General features: G+C 38.2%; 1 protein-coding gene and 1 long non-coding RNA gene across 2 annotated transcripts; both read left to right on the forward strand.

Moving 5' to 3' along the window:
- Nucleotides 1-10,182: 10,182 nt before the first annotated feature.
- Nucleotides 10,183-12,119, forward strand: LOC143718654 (uncharacterized). The gene is made up of 4 exons (XR_013196471.1): nt 10,183-10,642; nt 10,894-11,023; nt 11,212-11,283; nt 11,832-12,119. It is a non-coding gene; the product is annotated as an uncharacterized LOC143718654 (long non-coding RNA).
- A 2-nt stretch (nt 12,120-12,121) lies between these two features.
- On the forward strand, nt 12,122-17,392 carry LOC143718611 (uncharacterized). Its single transcript, XM_077209631.1, has 15 exons — nt 12,122-12,215; nt 12,513-12,611; nt 12,814-13,046; nt 13,139-13,317; nt 13,432-13,528; nt 13,630-13,739; nt 14,164-14,289; nt 14,430-14,544; nt 14,819-14,881; nt 15,869-15,923; nt 16,100-16,191; nt 16,389-16,506; nt 16,634-16,741; nt 16,829-16,995; nt 17,244-17,392. Exons 1-13 carry the CDS (start codon nt 12,179-12,181, stop codon nt 16,735-16,737), a joined length of 1,428 nt encoding a protein of 475 aa, XP_077065746.1. The 5' UTR covers nt 12,122-12,178; the 3' UTR covers nt 16,738-16,741; nt 16,829-16,995; nt 17,244-17,392.
- The last annotated feature ends 845 nt before the right edge of the window (nt 17,393-18,237 follow it).

An 18,237-nucleotide genomic window follows, 5' to 3' on the forward strand; every position in this document is an offset into this window, starting at 1 on the left:
CATGTGAAAATGTATTTCATTTAATCAAATTACTTTGCCACGAGGTAAGATAGTAACACGCTTTCCTTCATCAGCTGATTGGATGCCTCCATTGGGCCGATTGTGCTGGGCTTACATAAGCTACTCAGTTTGAGGTACTTTATGAGATGCTGTATTTCTGTAATTCCTCACCATCAGCATTAACAAGTGCATGTCCATCAAAAAACCCATTATTTTACTTGTACTTATTTATTTACCAAGTATTTTTCTAATTTATTGCGGTGAACGTGGAAACTGTATCAATAACCGTGCATACATTAGCCGAGCAAGCGGTGTGCGAATCCCGCATTGAACTCCGAGATTTGAGAAGCAGTCGTCAGTAAAATAAAGGGAGCACAGCAAAAGTTTAGGATTATACGGCTGTGGTATTGTGGAAAAGATGAATTTTAACCACTGATTCTACACATGCTCTTCCTTGGGCAGTGAACAAAAACTGTCTTTACCTTCACATTGTAGAGCACAGCGTCTTCTCGACATGATGCTATCCAGCATCCACAGGAATCAGCTGTTTCAAGTTTTCCTGAAAGTGTATGCGAGCGCAATTAGTGGGCGAGCAATATGCTAATGTTTCGTCTTGATGTCACAACGAAACGGCTTATGACTCGTGTGAAAAACGATTGATTTCATTGACTCAGAGTCGACTATTACTTTTGAAAGACAATAACTTTATATACGGAGCACTTTCAGATATAAAACTTTGCAGGATGTTTTTATTCACATAGAGCTATATTGCACACTACAACATGAACAACTTATACTATACAACTTACAAACTTACAACTTAAAAAGTTGAGAGCATCATAGAAGGTGACTTCCTAGATGCTGCAGGTCTTAAACAACTAAGACTACAAATTTTAGAAGTTAAGATGACTGACAAAAAACCTACCTGTTGGTGAGATCCTGGAACGCTAGCCCTCTTTCCAGGTAAGAATATGTGTTATATTTAAAGGAACATTGATGAAAATTTGCTGTTAATTTACTCACCATCAGGCCATGAAAGATGTCCGGAGCCGCATTTCCATTACAGATTTGCGCAAATATTTTGCGTTATTTTCTAAATGTCGATAAAAAACTATTGCGAAATGAAGGCGTTTCCATTAATCTGTGTTTTGTGACAAACTCGTTCTCTCGCGATAAGTCTTTCCAAAAATCATGGCGACAGACGCTGGTAGGTTCACGTATATCGTGGCCACCACACTACCTGTTATACAACCACTAATGGCAAGGCAAGCCCCCTATACTTGGGAGTGGCCGTTTATGTGTTTTTTCTGGGAAGTTGTAGCGCATGATTTCAAAGAGGACCTGTGGATTCAGAATTTCTGGATGAACAGATCAACTTTTTTGGAGTTGCGCAATGCAATCGGGCCTCTTGTATCACCTTGCCATATCATGGCCAAGGGAGCCAATTTATACAAATAAACGCATAGCAATAGCGGTTTATAAACTGGCTACCTGTGCAGAGTAGAGGGTAGTAGCTGAGAAATTTGGGGTTAGCAAAACAACTGTCCACAGGTGTGTGTATGGTGTGCGTGATTTTTTTTTCCCAAACCACTTCAGCGGAAATCCCGCCCTGCAGCCGATTTCATTGGTTTAGGGATCAGTGTTTGGTGTAAGCAATCAGTACAGTGATTGACATGACCAATGAAAACTTTAGAATCGGCTGCAGGGCGGGATTTCCACTGAAGTGGTTTGGGGGGAAAAATCACGCATATGGTGTATGCCAGGTTATATGCACAGAACTTATGAAGCAGTACATTGCTTTGCAGATTGCACAACGCAATATTGAGGCACACAGAATACCTCAAGTCTACGGTGCAATTGGTGGAGCTCATATCCCCATTTGTGCCCCAAGTGATGGATATAGGGATTTGGTAAACAGAAAAGGTTGGACATCCATTGTTCTGAAGGCTGTTGTAGATAACCAGCTAATGATTAGAGATATCTGTGTTGGGATATATATATTGTGACGGATAATCTGCCTCTCCCTTGTAATAATCAGCGCCACCCCGTCCATTAATTCGCCGCCCTTCACCAGGTTCCCGACTGGAGCGTGTGCGATTGGAGAGGAGGGGCGCTGACGAGGAGAATTGGCGGCGTGTGATGAGGCACACCTGATGAGAATGAAGCCTCATCACCTCCGCTGTTAAATGCTGAGTATACCTCTCCTCGGGAGACCGGTCCAGTGAGTGGGTCCAGGAAGGGTCCTTATTTCCCCATTTGAGGACATTTTATGTTTAATTTAGTAAATGCCTCTCCGAAACTTGACACTACTCCCACTGTGTCTGTCGTTTGCTCCACCACCATAATATATATATGTATGTGTGCATGCTTTCCAGACATCCTGCAAAACACACCCAAGAAAGTATAGAAATTGAAGGAGTCCAAGTGCCTCTACTCCTTGCTGGTGACCCTGCGTACCCGCTACTACCCTGGGTCATGAAAGGCTTCTCAGGTCCAAATTTGACAGAAGCACAAACATTGTTCAATGAGCAGCTCAGCACCATCCGTGTGAAGATGAAAGATACGTTTGGACACCTAAAAACCAGATGTCGTATCCTGGCCAAAATGTATGACACAGACCATGACTTCATGCCTACAGTAGTGGCTGCATGCTGCATTCTCCATAATATATGTATGTGAGGGGGAAAAACAGCAGCTACCACCTGCAGCATTAGAGGTACATCCAGCTCCTCAACAGCCTCAGGAACACAGATGGGATGAACCTGATGCTCCGGCTCTAGAAATCAGGCAGGCTCTGGTGAATCACCTGCTCAGGCCTCATTAGGTTACCCACCTGTGTAAAAACAAGCTTAAAACCTCTGTCTTTACATTTATTTCTGTTGTTGCAATTTGAAGAGTACAATAAGAGATTTATGTTCTTTCAAATCATTTTTTAATTAAAAACTCTAGAATACATAGTTTACGAATTGTCAGTTATTTTCAATTATAACAATAAATGGCCTTAAGTCAGCTGCCACTGTGCCAAATGAAAAAAAAAAAAAAAACAGTACAGATGTTACATTTCTGTATCTCACCAGAACATGGCATGGCTTTAAATGACTCGTACATTTATCATTAAAATGAACATAAAAACAATGACCAAATGGTATGTTTTTGTACATAGCATCTATAAACTTGCGGTTTGCTGTAAGCCTGTTTAAATACTCAGAATACAAAAACAGTAAATAAATGAAATAAAAATGAATAAATAAAAATCAAACTTGCCATTAACCATAATATAGGAAACAATGGAAAAGGTAACATTAATGAGGTTTCCATCCACTTTTTGCGCTGTTTTGTTATCAACAAAGTGAATATGCAGAAAAAAAACATGAAATTTGCCGTCTCCAGCCTATTTCCATTCAATTGGCCTTTTACCGATAAGATGGTGTGCGTGATGACGTCACGAATGATGAAAGCGATTTGTCCGAAATATCAGAAGACGACGGCAGAATGAAGCAGTTGCTCATCTGATAGGGCTCGAAGTAACTACCCTTATGCAACGAAGCGCAAGGTTCTGGGAGAGTCCACGCAATAAGGCGTTCTGGGAGAAAGTGGTGGAGAGACACTTAACAAGTCTCTGGGTGCAACATTTTTATAATGACACGACCGACATTTGAAATGCTGTGTGGATTCATTGGTCCTGAAGTTACGGCCATGCCAGATTGCCCGCGACCTCCGGTTCCGACACGAAAGCGGATTGCCATCACCCTGTACAAGCTGGCAACCTGCGCCGAGTATAGATTGATGGACGGTTGTTTTACTAACCCCAAAAGTTTCACCCACTAATGTATATATGCTGTGTGCACATCTATTAAAGAAAAATGAATGCAGTGTTATATCAGGCTGCCAAATGTAGCGGAGGCCAATGAAATTGCATACCGTAATTCCTTGGCGCATCTTGTGCCACAGGTTTACGTTGGCTGGATGGCACGCAAATCCTAATTCTTCACCCAACAGAAGGCTACCGCGATCAAAGGGTGGTCATCTATTGTTCTCCAGGTACTTGTTGATGACAGGTGCATGATACGCGACATGTGTTGGGACTCCTGGAAGTGTGTATTTGCTCCTTAGATCTGTACACATAAGCTTAACCATTCAACATCCTTTACAAGGCTGGAAATAGCTTTACACACAGTAAAATGTCTTTCAAAGTTGTGCACTGTAAAAAATATTAGCTAATCTAATTTTATTGGACAAAAGAAAGTTGTGATACATCATGAAAATAATTTGTTAAAGTGTTGTCATGATTTAAACAAGCTAACAATTGTTGTTCCGTGTCTTACAATATGCTGCACTTAAGAAAATGGTAACATCTACATTAACGGGTTTCTTTAGTCAAAAATATCATTTAACATCACTAAACCATGTTAATTTATAATAAAAAATATATATATATTGGGGATATTAAATTATGTACAATCATTATGGGAAAGAATTTGAAATATTTGCAAAACAATTTGAAAAAATTGTTTAAATAATGAAAATACGTGAGGTGTGTCAAATCTTTTGACCTGCACAGTCAATGAGCTCTGCTGTATTTTTATTACTCAGACACCCTGAGACACCCGCAGGCTACAACTGTTGTCCAGGTGCCTCTGCTAGTGGCAGGAGACCCAGCCTATCCACTACTGCCTTGGCTCATCAAAGGTTATTCTGGACCCAATTTGTCAGAAGAGCAGGAAGCATTCAACTGTCACTTGAATGGATCGGGAGTTAAGGTGGAGCACACATTCGGACACCTGAAAGGAAGATGGCCCATCCTGGCAAAGTGTGGCATTCACCACTCTTTCATGCCTACAGTTGTGGCTGCATGTTGTGTACTCAGTGGTTAAATTGGGCCGGGGCTCTCCAGGGCTCAGCCCCGACACATAAGCCTGCTCGTTTGCAGTCAGTTGCCTACTGGAAATTGTCACATAAAATTTGATGAAAGTGATGCTTTTGAAAACATATTTCTGACAATAAATGAAAGATTTTTGAAATGGCATGTCTATTTTGTGTCGGCGGAGCTGAGATGAGAACAATCGTAACGACCGTATTCTTGTTCAGCTGCTTAATCTCGTTGTCAGTCGACCATGATCGTGCACCGCTCGCGCACACGCATCTAGGTGACACGGATAAAAGTACCCAGCAATATATAATGAATATTCCTGGGAGATGGGATGTGGAAGCGCGCAAAAGTTCCAGAAATGTACAAAAAGTGCCCTGGCCTTGAATGACAAGCCCTGGCCTTGAATGCAATGTGATGACCGACTTTCTGGAAGGAACTTCACTTAGGAAGGCAGTAGGCTGTCATGGGAAAATGTATTTGAATCATAAAATCAAATTTGTTACTGTCTAACTATTAATTTAAGTCACAAACTCGACCATATTAATACTCATTTTATTTGTAACAGAAATAATTGGTACATTTTCTTTATAAAACTTTTATATATGGGCCATTCTACAGAATTGGTGCAAACTGCTGTCCCTCATCCAAAAAACACGTTTGAAAAGCATGTAATTATTAAAATCTTAGATGTTTACTAAGATCCTTCAATTATCTATTGAAACCCACGATAATATTTAATATATCAGTAAGCTTTATGTATATATAATCATAATTTATGGGCTACTTTCAATTGGGAGGTGGCTTTCCCAAACCCTAACCCCTAAATTTCAACTTGTGAAAATGCTGTTGAAAATTTTTGTGCAAATTTTTCCATTCTTTTTTATTTTTTATTTATTTTTTTATATATTTTTTTTAAATCATGAAACTTTATCTAAAAAAACGTGTCCTGCATTTTCATGTCACTACCAAAACAGTGAATGTTGTAGTCCATTGGCTGAGACTGATTTTAATCACACTCCTACAATTTTGATCAGGAAATATTCCTGTGTCCCTCTCTCTCATGTGCTATATGGTGAGTAGATTGATCTCATCATTTTGAGGTAAATGTGTTCTAAAGTCTAAAAATCTGTGTGTAACTTTAAGGAATGTCACTACCAAACTCATTTTTTCTGTTATTGAGAAAACTTCTTTGGATGTTATTCCATAAAATTTAGTTGTTATATGTGTTCAACTGTTCTGACCAGTGATTGCTAACCATGTGCTGATTAGCATCTTCGAGCTAGGCTCAAAAAAATCTAAAATTGTCACTACCAAAACAGTCACAACCAATAAACTACATGTTAGTACAGTTATGCAAATAATTACTACTGTAGTATGTTTTAGTAGTGTTTTAGTATGCAAGATTCTGTTAAAATTCTGTAATGTGATGAGGTTACAATTACTTAATGTTGCAGTCCATGATACTAGCTTAGGTGTAAGGTTGTTGTCAGTAATGTTAATTTCTATGATTAACTTGACAGGGAGAATGACATAAAACACCAACATGCCTAAAAAAAATAGAAAAACCACAACAGAGAGACAGAGAGAAATATCTGAAGATCTCTCAGTGCTGTTCGTAAATATTTTGGGCTCGACAAATATTCATTGTTGGCTCCCATTGCTAATAATCCAGAATTTTTATTTTATTTTATTTTTTTGCAAGTACAAAGAAACAGAGACAAACAACCTGGACACCTGGTTTACATCCAAGTCCATCCCAGTATTAACCAATATTTTCTATGCAATAGGGGGAAGAAGAATTTTTTTTTTTTTATTAAAAAATAACCACGCATGAAAAAACCACCACCTCAATGCACATTCACCTTCACTTTATACCTACAACACTCTTTTCTTTCTTTTCTTTTTAACACACAAGACAAGATGCAATAGACAAGACAAACAGAACAAACTATTTAGACACATTCCAGACAAATTACAACACACAGGGCACAAGTCTCTGACAAAAAAACAACCAAAGAAATAATAATAATAATAATAATAATAATAATGTCTTAAAAATAATAATCTCATTCACACACGTACACCCACACACACACATACACACACACATACACATACACACTGGGGTGCTCCTTGAATGGAATGTTAAGATAATTTTTTTTTTTTTCCTTCTTCTTTCCTCTTCCTTCCCCTTTTCTTCTTCCTTCCTTCTAAAAAATAAAATAAAAAAATATTAATAATAATAATAATAATTTAACATTACCATAGTTTTACAAACAAAATAAATACAAAATGAGTTAAGCAGAACTAGCGTTGGGCTAATTACAGAGCGTCATATATTGGTTTCCACACCGAGTTGAACTGTTTTTGTTTATTTTTGTCCACTGACAGAGTTTTCTCTATATTTAGATAATATTTCATTACATTTTTCCATTTATCCAACCCTGGGGTAACTGTGTTTTTCCAATTTTGTAATAACAACTTTTTATAGACTAATGAAGAGAATATTAATTGCCATCCCATAGGATATTTCATTTTTGTTACATTTTGGAGTAGGCAGGCTTCTGGTGTAAATACAAATTTCTGCTTGCAAATATTAGAGAGCCTTCTCTCAATTTCAAACCAGGTTTTCTTTATTTTTTCACAGTACCAAAATGAATGAGTGAGGGAGTCACTAGTACCACACTTTAGGCAGGTGGGGGGGGGGGGGGGGGGAGATGCATCAAACTTATGAATTTTGTCCCTACTATAATAAATTCTGGTCATTAATTTATATTGAATCAGTCTAAGATTTTCATTAGTTGTGACTTTATATGTTAGATTTAAGCACTCCTTCCATTTCGTTTTGGCATTGAAGTCCTTTATATCTCTGTCCCAGCCTTCATATATTTTACTTAGCAGATTACAATTAATTACGACATTATTGAGATAATTATACATAACACTTATACATTTTTTTTTCCCCTTACTTTGTTCCAAAAGGGTCTTTATTTTTTCCAGAACATCGTTCGCTATATCACAGTTCTCATTGATCCAATTTTTTAACTGCATATATTTAAATATCTCTGAATCTTTTAATTTAAATTTATCTTTCAATGTATCAAATGAGGATATATTACCTAAAATAATAATATCTGATAATGTTTCAATACCTCCATTCATCCAAGTTTCCACATTAATTTAGTACCTTGAATTTTAACAGAAGGATTGTTCCAAATTTTAATATGTGTTGGGGTACCAATCTCCATCCCCAAAATCTGCTTGGTTTTTTTCCACATATTTAATGTACTGTTAACCACAAAGTTATCAATCTTTACTTTTTTCTTGGAGAACAAGATGGATAATAAACTATTTGGTTGTAATTGATGATTTTCGATAACCAGCCATGGATCTTCATTAGTATTATTAATAATACGATCAATATAAAACATCTGGGCTGCCGTCTGATACAATTCCATATTAGGGAGGTTTAACCCTCCTTCTCGTTTGGAGCAAAACAATAGATTCCTTTTTATTCTTGGGGTTTTCCCAGCCCAAATGAAAGATGTAATTATGGAATTTATTTCCTTGAAAAAGGTTTTTGGTCAACCTGATCTCACAGAATTCCGTGAAATGAACACGGACCCTTAGCTCAAAATCCGTGGAAGTTTCACGGAATCGCCGAAAATTCCGTGATGTGCCCACGGAAGTGATGCCTATGTAAGTCAATGACAGGCAGCATCCGTGGTCCACACACGGACAGTTACAACACACGCGCTCCCCCAATTGACGTCGTTTTATAATTTGTAAATGTATCGCTTTAAATATTCTGAGTTTACTTAAAGTACTTTACTTTAAATATTTAGTTTTAAAGTGATTTTAACTTGATATTGCATTGTTCTGCCGTCGTTTGATCGCTAGGATAACGTCTGGTCACCCTGAATTCCGTGACCGTACCACGGAATATTCAGTCGTCGCCACAGATTGTTTCACCTTCGCTGGACGATATTGCCTATTGCTGATTTTGACACTTTAGGCTATTCAAGTTGTCTGTGTTTGCGATGAAATGTAGCCTCATTAAACTGTGAACATATTATCTCGCCCGATCAGTTTGTAACAGTTTTCCTTATTGTCAAATTCTGTGACGGGACCACGGAATATTCAGTCGTCGCCACAGATTTTTTTCACCTTCACTGGACGAGATTGCCTATTGCTGATTTTGACACTTTCAGTAGGCTATTCAAGTTGTCTGTTTTTGCATGCATGTAGCCTAATTAAACTGTGAACATATTATCTCCCCTGACCAGTTTCTATAGCCTTTTGCTTATTGACAAATTCTGTGATGGCACCACGGATTCTTCCGTGACGGGACACACGGATAACCGGATAACTAGAGGCAGGCTTGATCAATCAAACTCCCCATCCATCATCTTGTGTAAATAATATTTGGACTAATTTACAATTTTTTTTATGTTTACTCAATTGAAAGATAGGCATATACAGACAACGAAAAAAAAATGATAAAGACTAATTATAAATTAATGTTAAATCGGACGAGTCTGTTGCCATGACGGCGACCCCACTTTCGCGGTTTTTCCGTCATTGCGAGGATCCCCTCTACAAATCGGTATGTATCTCAGACCTGCTACTTATTTACTATCTATAAATGTTGAATTAAACGTTTTAATGCGTTTTAGATGGCTTGTTTTGTTGATTGCTAAATAGTTGACATGATATCGTGTCTGTAACGTTAGTGGTTTTTCTCTAAAAAAAGTATGCATTTTTACATTACAAATATTTAATGTTTTCTCAAAATGAGTTTATTTTTTTTCATCCATCCAGTAACGTTACCAACATCTCATCCTATGTAGCACCATCATGTACACCAAAAAATATAGAGGAAATCGATTTTTTTCTCCAGTATTATTTCCTAAGTAATGAAAGCATATAGCTAGGCCCTATCCTGAAATCCGTCTGATATTGTTTCAAATCATCTTGTGTGTAAACAAAATGAAAAAAATAATTTTATCATATGCATATGTTCAGATTTTTGTTACCGAAAATATATATGCAAAATTGCGCTTATTTAATGAGATAATGCCTACTTTGCATAATTAAACATACACATTTCAAACTTATAATACACTGTTTTTATATACTTAATTGTGTAATTAATCAACTGAGGAAGTTTCATGGTGATATCTATTATTTTAAAAGTTTACCCTATTCACCTGTAGTGTCTCGCATTAATGTGGACATTATATTTTTTTCTCAGAGATACTGTATATCTAATTATGCTTTCTTGTCTGTTCTACAGATTATTTGCTTTTTACATATTATCTCCATTGCTCTATCTCTATCGTTTAAAAAAACAAAGGCACTTTTAAGAGCCACTCTTTCAATCTCTCTCGCTCACTCTGTTTCTCTCTTAAGTCTCTCACACTTTCTGTCTCTCTCTCTCTCTCTCTCTCTCTCTCTCTCTCTCTCTCTCTCTCTCTCTCTCTCTCTCTCTCTCTCTCTCTCTCTCTCTCTCTCTCTCTCACTCACTCACACACACACACACACACACACACACACACACACACACACACACACACACACACACACACACACACACACACACACACACACACACATCTTCATATCTGTATTGTGTGTCTATTGTCTGTATTTTTGTATTGTATCTGTGCATGCACCATGTCGGAAAACCACCCAGGATTCTTTGAAGATCCCAATGAGGTCAGGGGCCATATGGCTGCTGAAATTAGCAAGGCTCTTCTCCGTGAGGCCAGGGTGAGAAGTTTTGATAAACTTACACCCATGTCTCTGAAAATCACTATTTACATATTGTTTGTTTGTTGTAGTTGCTGTTGAGGTATGATGTTCTAGACATTTAATGGACATTGGAGTAGTGTAGTATTTTATATCTTGTAGTTTTAGTTTTGTGTTTTTTATTGTTAGTTACTTTGGAAAAAAGCGTCCATCAAACATAACCATAAGTCTGATATTCTATCAGAAAACATTAATATTTTATTTTCATATAGGCTGCAATGGCAATGGGACGCCATGTCCCTCAAAAAAGAAAGAGGACTAAGAGAGGGAAAACAGTCGCAAGCGCAGCGGCCACAAGTAACAGACGTAAGAAACGTCAAAAAGCAGAACGTCGTGCATTAGGTTCGTTGTTTATAGCACTGTTATAGTTTAATAATGATAATTATCTAAATCTTGGTGAGTGAAAAGATGGTTTGAGCTCACTGAGCCAGATGTATGATTGAATATTGTTAATTTTCTGGACTAAAATATATGATGCTTTACAGTAAGACCCTGATAGAATAGATAACCTATTGTATTGGCCTTTACAGCTTCTGAAGTTCAATTGAACACAGTGTCTGAGGAAGTCCCTCAGATCGAAGAAGAGAAGACTGCAAGTCTTGGTGACTATGTCTGTATAATCCCTATAACTACATTTCCTATTCCTCCATATCAACAACTTTTCTAATGACCCTGTAAACTTTTTCTCGATTCATTGTTGTTGATGTCTCACGCTTCTTCTCCACGCAACTACATTAAAAGTGGTTTGTGTTTGTATTTTGTTGTTGTAGACAGAACATGTGCATTATATTCTAATTTTTTACAATTCTGCACTCATTGCTTTTGCATAGCTTGCTTTTAGAAATTCTTGCCTATTTTGGGAAGTGATAGACACTCCAACTCTTCATTTCAAACTGGTCTATTATCGGAAGCATATTACACGGTTTGTGAGACCATTGTGATACAATGGTTCGTGATACCATGATCAAGTCCATATACAGTACATTAAACCAACATTGAATGGACACTGTCGTGTATGGCTTGGTCAAAGTCAGATTTTAAGTCATAATTATTGTCGTACCATTCAGTATTATGTAATTTTTATCTATTGTGCCTTCACTCAATCAAAGGGTTGTTTAACAGTTATTTATTTATTTTCATTTATTTTCAGAAACGTGTCTTCAACAGCTGAGGGACACTCTTGACTCAGTTGAGGTTAATGTGGCAGCTGAAAAAACAGCATGGGCACAGCGGCAGCTACACGCTGATACAAGGGCAAAAGCAGCAAGGCCAGCGCACCTCGATGCTAAACTGTCCGCTGAAAGAGACTTCTACCAAAAATGTCACAGGTGCGGTGCCGGAGAGGGAGTAATTAGGTGCCTGGATTGTGTGCCACTGGACATGGAGTATCTATGTGGAGGATGCGACATGGAGGCTCACAAAAATAATGTGTTTCATGGCAGGGAGACACTTTTCCACGGCTACCTGGAGCCTATTCCCCCCACAAAGGCTGTGGTGATGGGTGAAAACGGCCAGCCTCACTTTTGTGAGCAGGGTATGTGTTTATTAACAATTTGTGTTGACTAGTAAAGGGTAATTACTAATTACACAAATATTCTTTGTTGATATACTTTGTCAATGGAAAAGGTTTAAACTCTTAATTTGAATCACTCTTTGACTGAAGAAATTGTTTTTGTTTGGCTTTGACTATGAAACGTGCTATTAGTAAGCAAACAGTGATGATGACATGGTAGAGTTGTCTATTTTGTAGATGTTGGTTTTGAATCACTGGTATGACAAGTGATATACCTTCTCAATTGAGGAAAAATGTAACAACCTCTTTACATTGCAGTATATCAGTTGCCATTGCCCGCACATAGGGCACTATGTGAGTGCACCCATGAGATTGAGGTCACCTCTGGCAAGCATATTTCTGTGGTCACCATGAATGGTAAGTTTGGAAAGTTCTGCTTTTTGTTTCGTTGTACCGCAGAAGTTAACAATTGCAATCAAGGCAAAGCTTTTCTCTTGAGAAATATACCAATTACCAAATGTTAATGCCATATCAAATACTACACTGACTGAATAATGGACGGTTGAGTTGGAAAAAGTTGATTCTGTGAAACACGTTTAATGTGTCTCTTTTTTCACAGGACGATATGATGTCTGTTTGCCCCGTAAAGTTTGTCCTACCTGCCTTGTGGAATGGACCCCAGGGGTGAAAGAGCTCCTTAGGTACCGTTACTGGCCAAGCACAACAAACTGCCAGACACTATATAGTTTTGATGTCTTTGAAGCTTTTGCTCACATCAAAGTATCGGCTCCTTCGATGTCAAGGCATGCCTTTTTAAAGCTACTGGAGCACCGTTCTGTTCAGGCTGGAAGGGTAAATCTGCTTGAATCATTGTTACACACAATCAAATTACTGTAATATTGTAATATTTCTTTTCTGTAAACACAATTTTTTTTATGTCATAGCCGGGGAATGTCTGTGCAGATACGTTCCAGAAAAGCTTTTTCGAATATTGTTTTTGCAAGCATACAGAAGATGTGATGTGTGAAGTAAATGACTTTTATTGTCCAGCATGTCACCCAGACATGTTGGCAGTGTGTTGCGATGGCAATCGCAAACATTATCGCTTCAAAAAATCAAGGGGGTATGTTCATATTACACAGTCAAAACCACAGCATTGTCATAGAAATAGTTGCATGTAGAGTAATGTGTTGTCAGTTAAAAGAGGATTTTTTTTGTGATCAATTTTAATGGACAGGAATGAGGAACCCTCTCTGTACAAGGGGTTATTTCTTGCCAAAGATGAGGAGGTATCAGCCTTTCTCAACAATGTCAGAGGCAGCAGCATGACAAGAGTATGTCAAATATTGCATATTAAGACAGTATATCTACTGCTTATGTTTGAGTGTCTTTTCTCTTTTCTATTTGTTAAGACGAGTGATATCTGACTTTACAGGCAGATAACAGTGGAACATGTGGCGTTTCAAGGTTCAGGGCGAGTAAGGAGACGTCAAAAAAATCATCGTCCAAAATAGATGAAGAGGGGATACAAGTGGCAGTCTGCAGGTATGTGGGTAGATCAGAAGTGTGCAATTGTACAGATGCCATTTGTTACACGCTGTGGAAACTCATTTGTGGATAAATGTATCAGAGTCATGATAAATTTCCTTATGGGAAGGAAAGTAAATCCCCTTAACAGATTTTTTTCCCTAGAAGATTGTTTTAAATCTCAGTTAGTCACATATGTAGAGATTGATGGGGAAATGTGTGTGTGTGTGTGTGAGAGAGAGAGAGAGAGAGAGAGAGAGAGAGAGAGAGAGAGAGAGAGAGAGAGAGAGAGAGAGAGAGAGAGAGAGGGAGAGAGAGAGAGAGAGAGAGGGAGACTGAGAGAGACTGAGAGGCTTTGAATAGAGGGTTTTGATTAGCTTTGTTTTCCACAGGTCTTATTGTGTAAATTGATCATTAAAAATATTGTCCTCTTGTGTATCAGACACGGGATATTGCTGCGAGGACTGAACCACTACCGTGGCGAGGTCTTCGCCTACCCAATGTTTTTACAGAGGGAATTGTCAGAGAGGGCCAATGTCACTTTCTTCTGCATGGATGTTGTCTGCAGGTAATTTTTCTCTGTCATATTGAAACTCGGTCAACCTACTGTACATTAAGTGTCAAGTGCCTGCTTTTTTTTCAGTTGTTTTATATTGATGGCCAGGCAAAGTGTTGGTTAATGCCTACTAATGCTGTGCTTCTTTTTAGGTACTGGCCATACCTAAGCAAAGTGACTGAAGAATCATCAGATCTTCAACCACTGATGGAAATGAGGCCATTTCTCAGTGTGATTCATGCCAAAGCTCATACAGCAAAATGCGAGGTACCTCAAATTACTGAAATTCAGATGCAACAGTAGCCAGCAGGCAGCTAATGCGAAAAGCCGAGCAATGATTGTTTTTTATTATTTTAATCTGGTATTAGTGGCAATATACTAAATTGTAAGTCTTTGATTATGATATCTTGTGTAGTATATTATGCAGATAAAATATGACACCTTTAATGTGAAAGTGATTTTAATGTGCACATAATCCATGATTGCATAACATTAGATTTTTAAAGTTATGGTATGAAATTAATCCAACACTATGTTGCAGGTGAGATGGGGCGGCAGGAATCAGGATGGAGCAGGGAACACTGTTGGAGAGGAAGTTGAGCAAGTATGTTATCACCGACATTATTGTAACTATGTAGATATAGGAGACTTCACTGATACATTTATGTGTGAGACAAGCAGAGTGTGAAGGATAATGCACATCAGGGTATCAAACAAAGATCTATGCTTGCTTGAATGACCATCAGAGCACGATCTGAACTGTAGTTGCAACATATTTTGTTTGAGTAAAAAGTGAAGTCAACAGTGGTGGTTTATGCATGATGCATCACTATTTCAAGCTTTGTTCCCTCTCAGCTTCACTATTTAATTATATACACACTTTTGATCCTGTTAGGGAAATTCAGTCTCTGCATTTAACCTATCCGTGAATTAGAGACGCACATACACAGCACACAGTGAGGTGACACACACTAACTCCTAACCACTAGAGCAGTGGGCAGTCAGCTGATGCGGCGCCCGGGGAGCAGAAGGGTTTGGTGCCTTGCTCAAGGGCGCCTTAGTCGTGGATGTGGACAGGACAGCGATGTTCAACGACTTTCCCCACCCACTTTCACTTTCCACACAACCACTTTCCTCCTGGTCGGCATTCAAACAAGTCACACGCCCAAGGCCCTAACCAGTACGACATGGTTGACTTTTTCCAACCTACCAGTAGGACCCCATTTGACACACCAGCCTGGTGACAGTGCAAAATCATCACCCAGTTTCATGGGATTCTATGAAAATGCCGATTGTCACAGCTCTGGCATGTCATTGTGATGTTTTAAAATGTAGACCCAATTGGCAAGACCCAACTTTGAAAAATTGGGCTTGATCTTTCCTATTTTGCTGTCTATGGCTATGGCTGAAGGGTGTGGTCGTTTTAGTTTCCATGGCATTCTGAGGTGGAGAGCTAGTTGACGATAAGATGTTAGTTCAACAATAAGTATGGCTACATGTTCACATATACATACAGTATGTTTTTGTTTATTTGTTTTTTTTTTTGGTAATATAAAATAGGAATACATTAATTTCTGTATTGTTTATCTAGGTAAACAGCTTTCTCTCCAGGGCAGCTCTTGTCACAAAGTACATGACAAAGGCAGGTTGGTATAACACATAACAAACCATACGCTATGATGAGGTATTTCTGACTTGTAAAATGTAATTTTCCTGTTCTCCTTGCACTAAAGTATTTGTTGTGTTAGGTCATGTCTAACTGCAATGGTCTTTCCCATGTAAATTGATCCTTTCATGCATGCAGATTTATTTTTTTAATCAGGGAGAGAGAATATGCTCACTCAACAGGCCATGGGGTGGAACAGAAAAAAGACAGAGAACCTTCACAAAGTCTTGGCCAACAGATACATCAAAGTAAGGACATTTCCCAATGGTCCTTTTGCCTGACACAACATACATTTTAACAACAAACAGAAGAGCTGGAGTCCATCCATCTGTAATAAGCTCATTCATTCATTCATTCATTTATAAACTGTAGATGAAGGAATTTCTTGATCCCGGGATTGACTGAAAGCTTGCATGATATTTTTTTATTTTTGTGTGATTTAAAGATCTCCGAGAGGGCAAAGCTGGAAGTTGCCAGCTTCAGTGATTTCCGCCAGAAGAATGACATCACTGAACAAACAGCACAGCAGTGGGTGGGTGATGTTCAGCAGTGGGCAGTCACAGGTAAATCATGCGTAGCGCTCAGATTTTTCACAAATACAACTGTTAATTACTTTGTTCAAATATGAACTACATAAGGTGATCAGACATTTTTAAATGAAACAATCGTTTAATTGTGTTACCTATTTAGAGCCAGTTAGCACAACAGAACAGGGAGCAACAGAGGATCTCAGGGCTCAGATAGAGAGCATCATAGTGGCTCTGCTACGCAAGAAGCAGGACCTCTATCGTTAGCATGGTTGGTTGACTAATATTCAAATGGCACATTGTAAATGCAAACAAACAAAAACTGTTTTCCTGAATTTTTTCTTATTTCACTTTGCAGATAGCAATCAAACAAGACAAAGAAAAAGAAGAAAAATAAGAGAATAAAAAAAAAACTGAAACAAAAGATCCTGCTGTACAATGCAATTGCAGAGGATACAATTGATGAGGAGTTGGCCTCCAATTTGACAGAGGACTACATCCTGCCTTGGGAGAGACGTGAGGATGGTATGGTGGTAGTCCTGACATGTTCTCGAAAATGTATGCCTGTCTTTTTTATTTTTTAATAAAAAAAAAAAAGTATTTTATTGCAATGAAAATCTCTCTCTCTCTCTCTTTCTCTCTCTCTCTCTCTCTCTCTCTCTCTCTCTATATATATATATATATCTTTCTCTCTCTCTCTTGTATGTTTGGGTTTATAACTTAATCATCATAAATACTAAATCACTTTTTCCATCAATTCCCTCTTCTTAAAGGTCGCTCCTTCAGGTTAAAACGGTCTATTTTTGACCAAATGATGCTAGTTAGACGCCTTGAGGAGGAGCAGAGTATCCTGGTGAAGGAGATGTCTCAGCACATCACATCTCTCCGTAAGGAGATAAAGGGAGTGGAGAAGCTGAAAGAGAACATCAGAATGGGCTGCAAGTCAAATTTGGAGTTTTTTTTCTCACTAACATATGTATAGTCCCTTTTCTACTGAATGGTATCAGTTCAACTCACCTCAACATGACTCTACTTGGTTTATTTTCAAATTTTTGGTTTCATTTTCCACTGCATAAAAGTACCATTTCATGTAACTGGTTGCTAGAGCAACACTGAAGTAAACTATCTTAGCATCACCATTGTGTAAAAGTTGGTAACATCAATCACTACAGCAGAACAAATAAAATCAACAGTATTCTGAATTCATCACAACACAGACATGTTTTTGGGGAGATGGCAATATTTACTCTATCGGCCGTCCTGTCTTGCTAACACTAAGCTGCTGCTGATGGCCTGCTCAGAACGTTAATATTATGATGCTAGCGATAACAATGACCAAAGAGCTATCTACACATCATTGTTGGAACTTCAACAGAGGTGGAACCAAAAGTGCTTGGTACCAGAGTCAAGTGGATCTGGTACCAGTCTGTGGAAAAGAGCCACAAGTTTTGTTTTTTCTATATTAGTCATACCACTCTGCTCCACCCTCACACTTTGTTTGCCCTATCCTCACCTCAACATAGCCCCCCCCCCCCCCCCCCCCCAATCACACACAGACAGTCACAGCTTCTGCAAACCCCCATCCCTCCCCGACTGCACTTTATACCCCCAATTTATGCAAAGTATAGGATGTCAAACACATACAATTTCTATGAATTTCTTACATACAATAACTATGCATATGACGATAAAATGTCCTTGTATTCCGTGTTTAAGTTTTCTTGCAACAAATAACCAAAAAATCTAAACAAAACAAAAAACAAGAAA

The sequence above is a fragment of the Siphateles boraxobius genome, unplaced genomic scaffold (assembly GCF_051911475.1).
Source record: "Siphateles boraxobius isolate OS27281-9 unplaced genomic scaffold, OSU_SipBor_1 61, whole genome shotgun sequence".
In the NCBI taxonomy this organism is placed as follows: domain Eukaryota; kingdom Metazoa; phylum Chordata; class Actinopteri; order Cypriniformes; family Leuciscidae; genus Siphateles; species Siphateles boraxobius.

What these genes read in the sequence shown, in the direction of transcription:
- LOC143718611 (XM_077209631.1), top strand. Translation starts at nt 12,179, where the DNA reads ATGGGTGAAAACGGCCAGCCTCACTTTTGTGAGCAGG. An exon ending in GCCTCACTTTTGTGAGCAGG is followed by an intron (nt 12,216 to 12,512) that starts GTATGTGTTTAT and finishes TTTACATTGCAG; the next exon opens with TATATCAGTTGCCATTGCCC. An exon ending in TGGCCAACAGATACATCAAA is followed by an intron (nt 16,192 to 16,388) that starts GTAAGGACATTT and finishes TGTGATTTAAAG; the next exon opens with ATCTCCGAGAGGGCAAAGCT.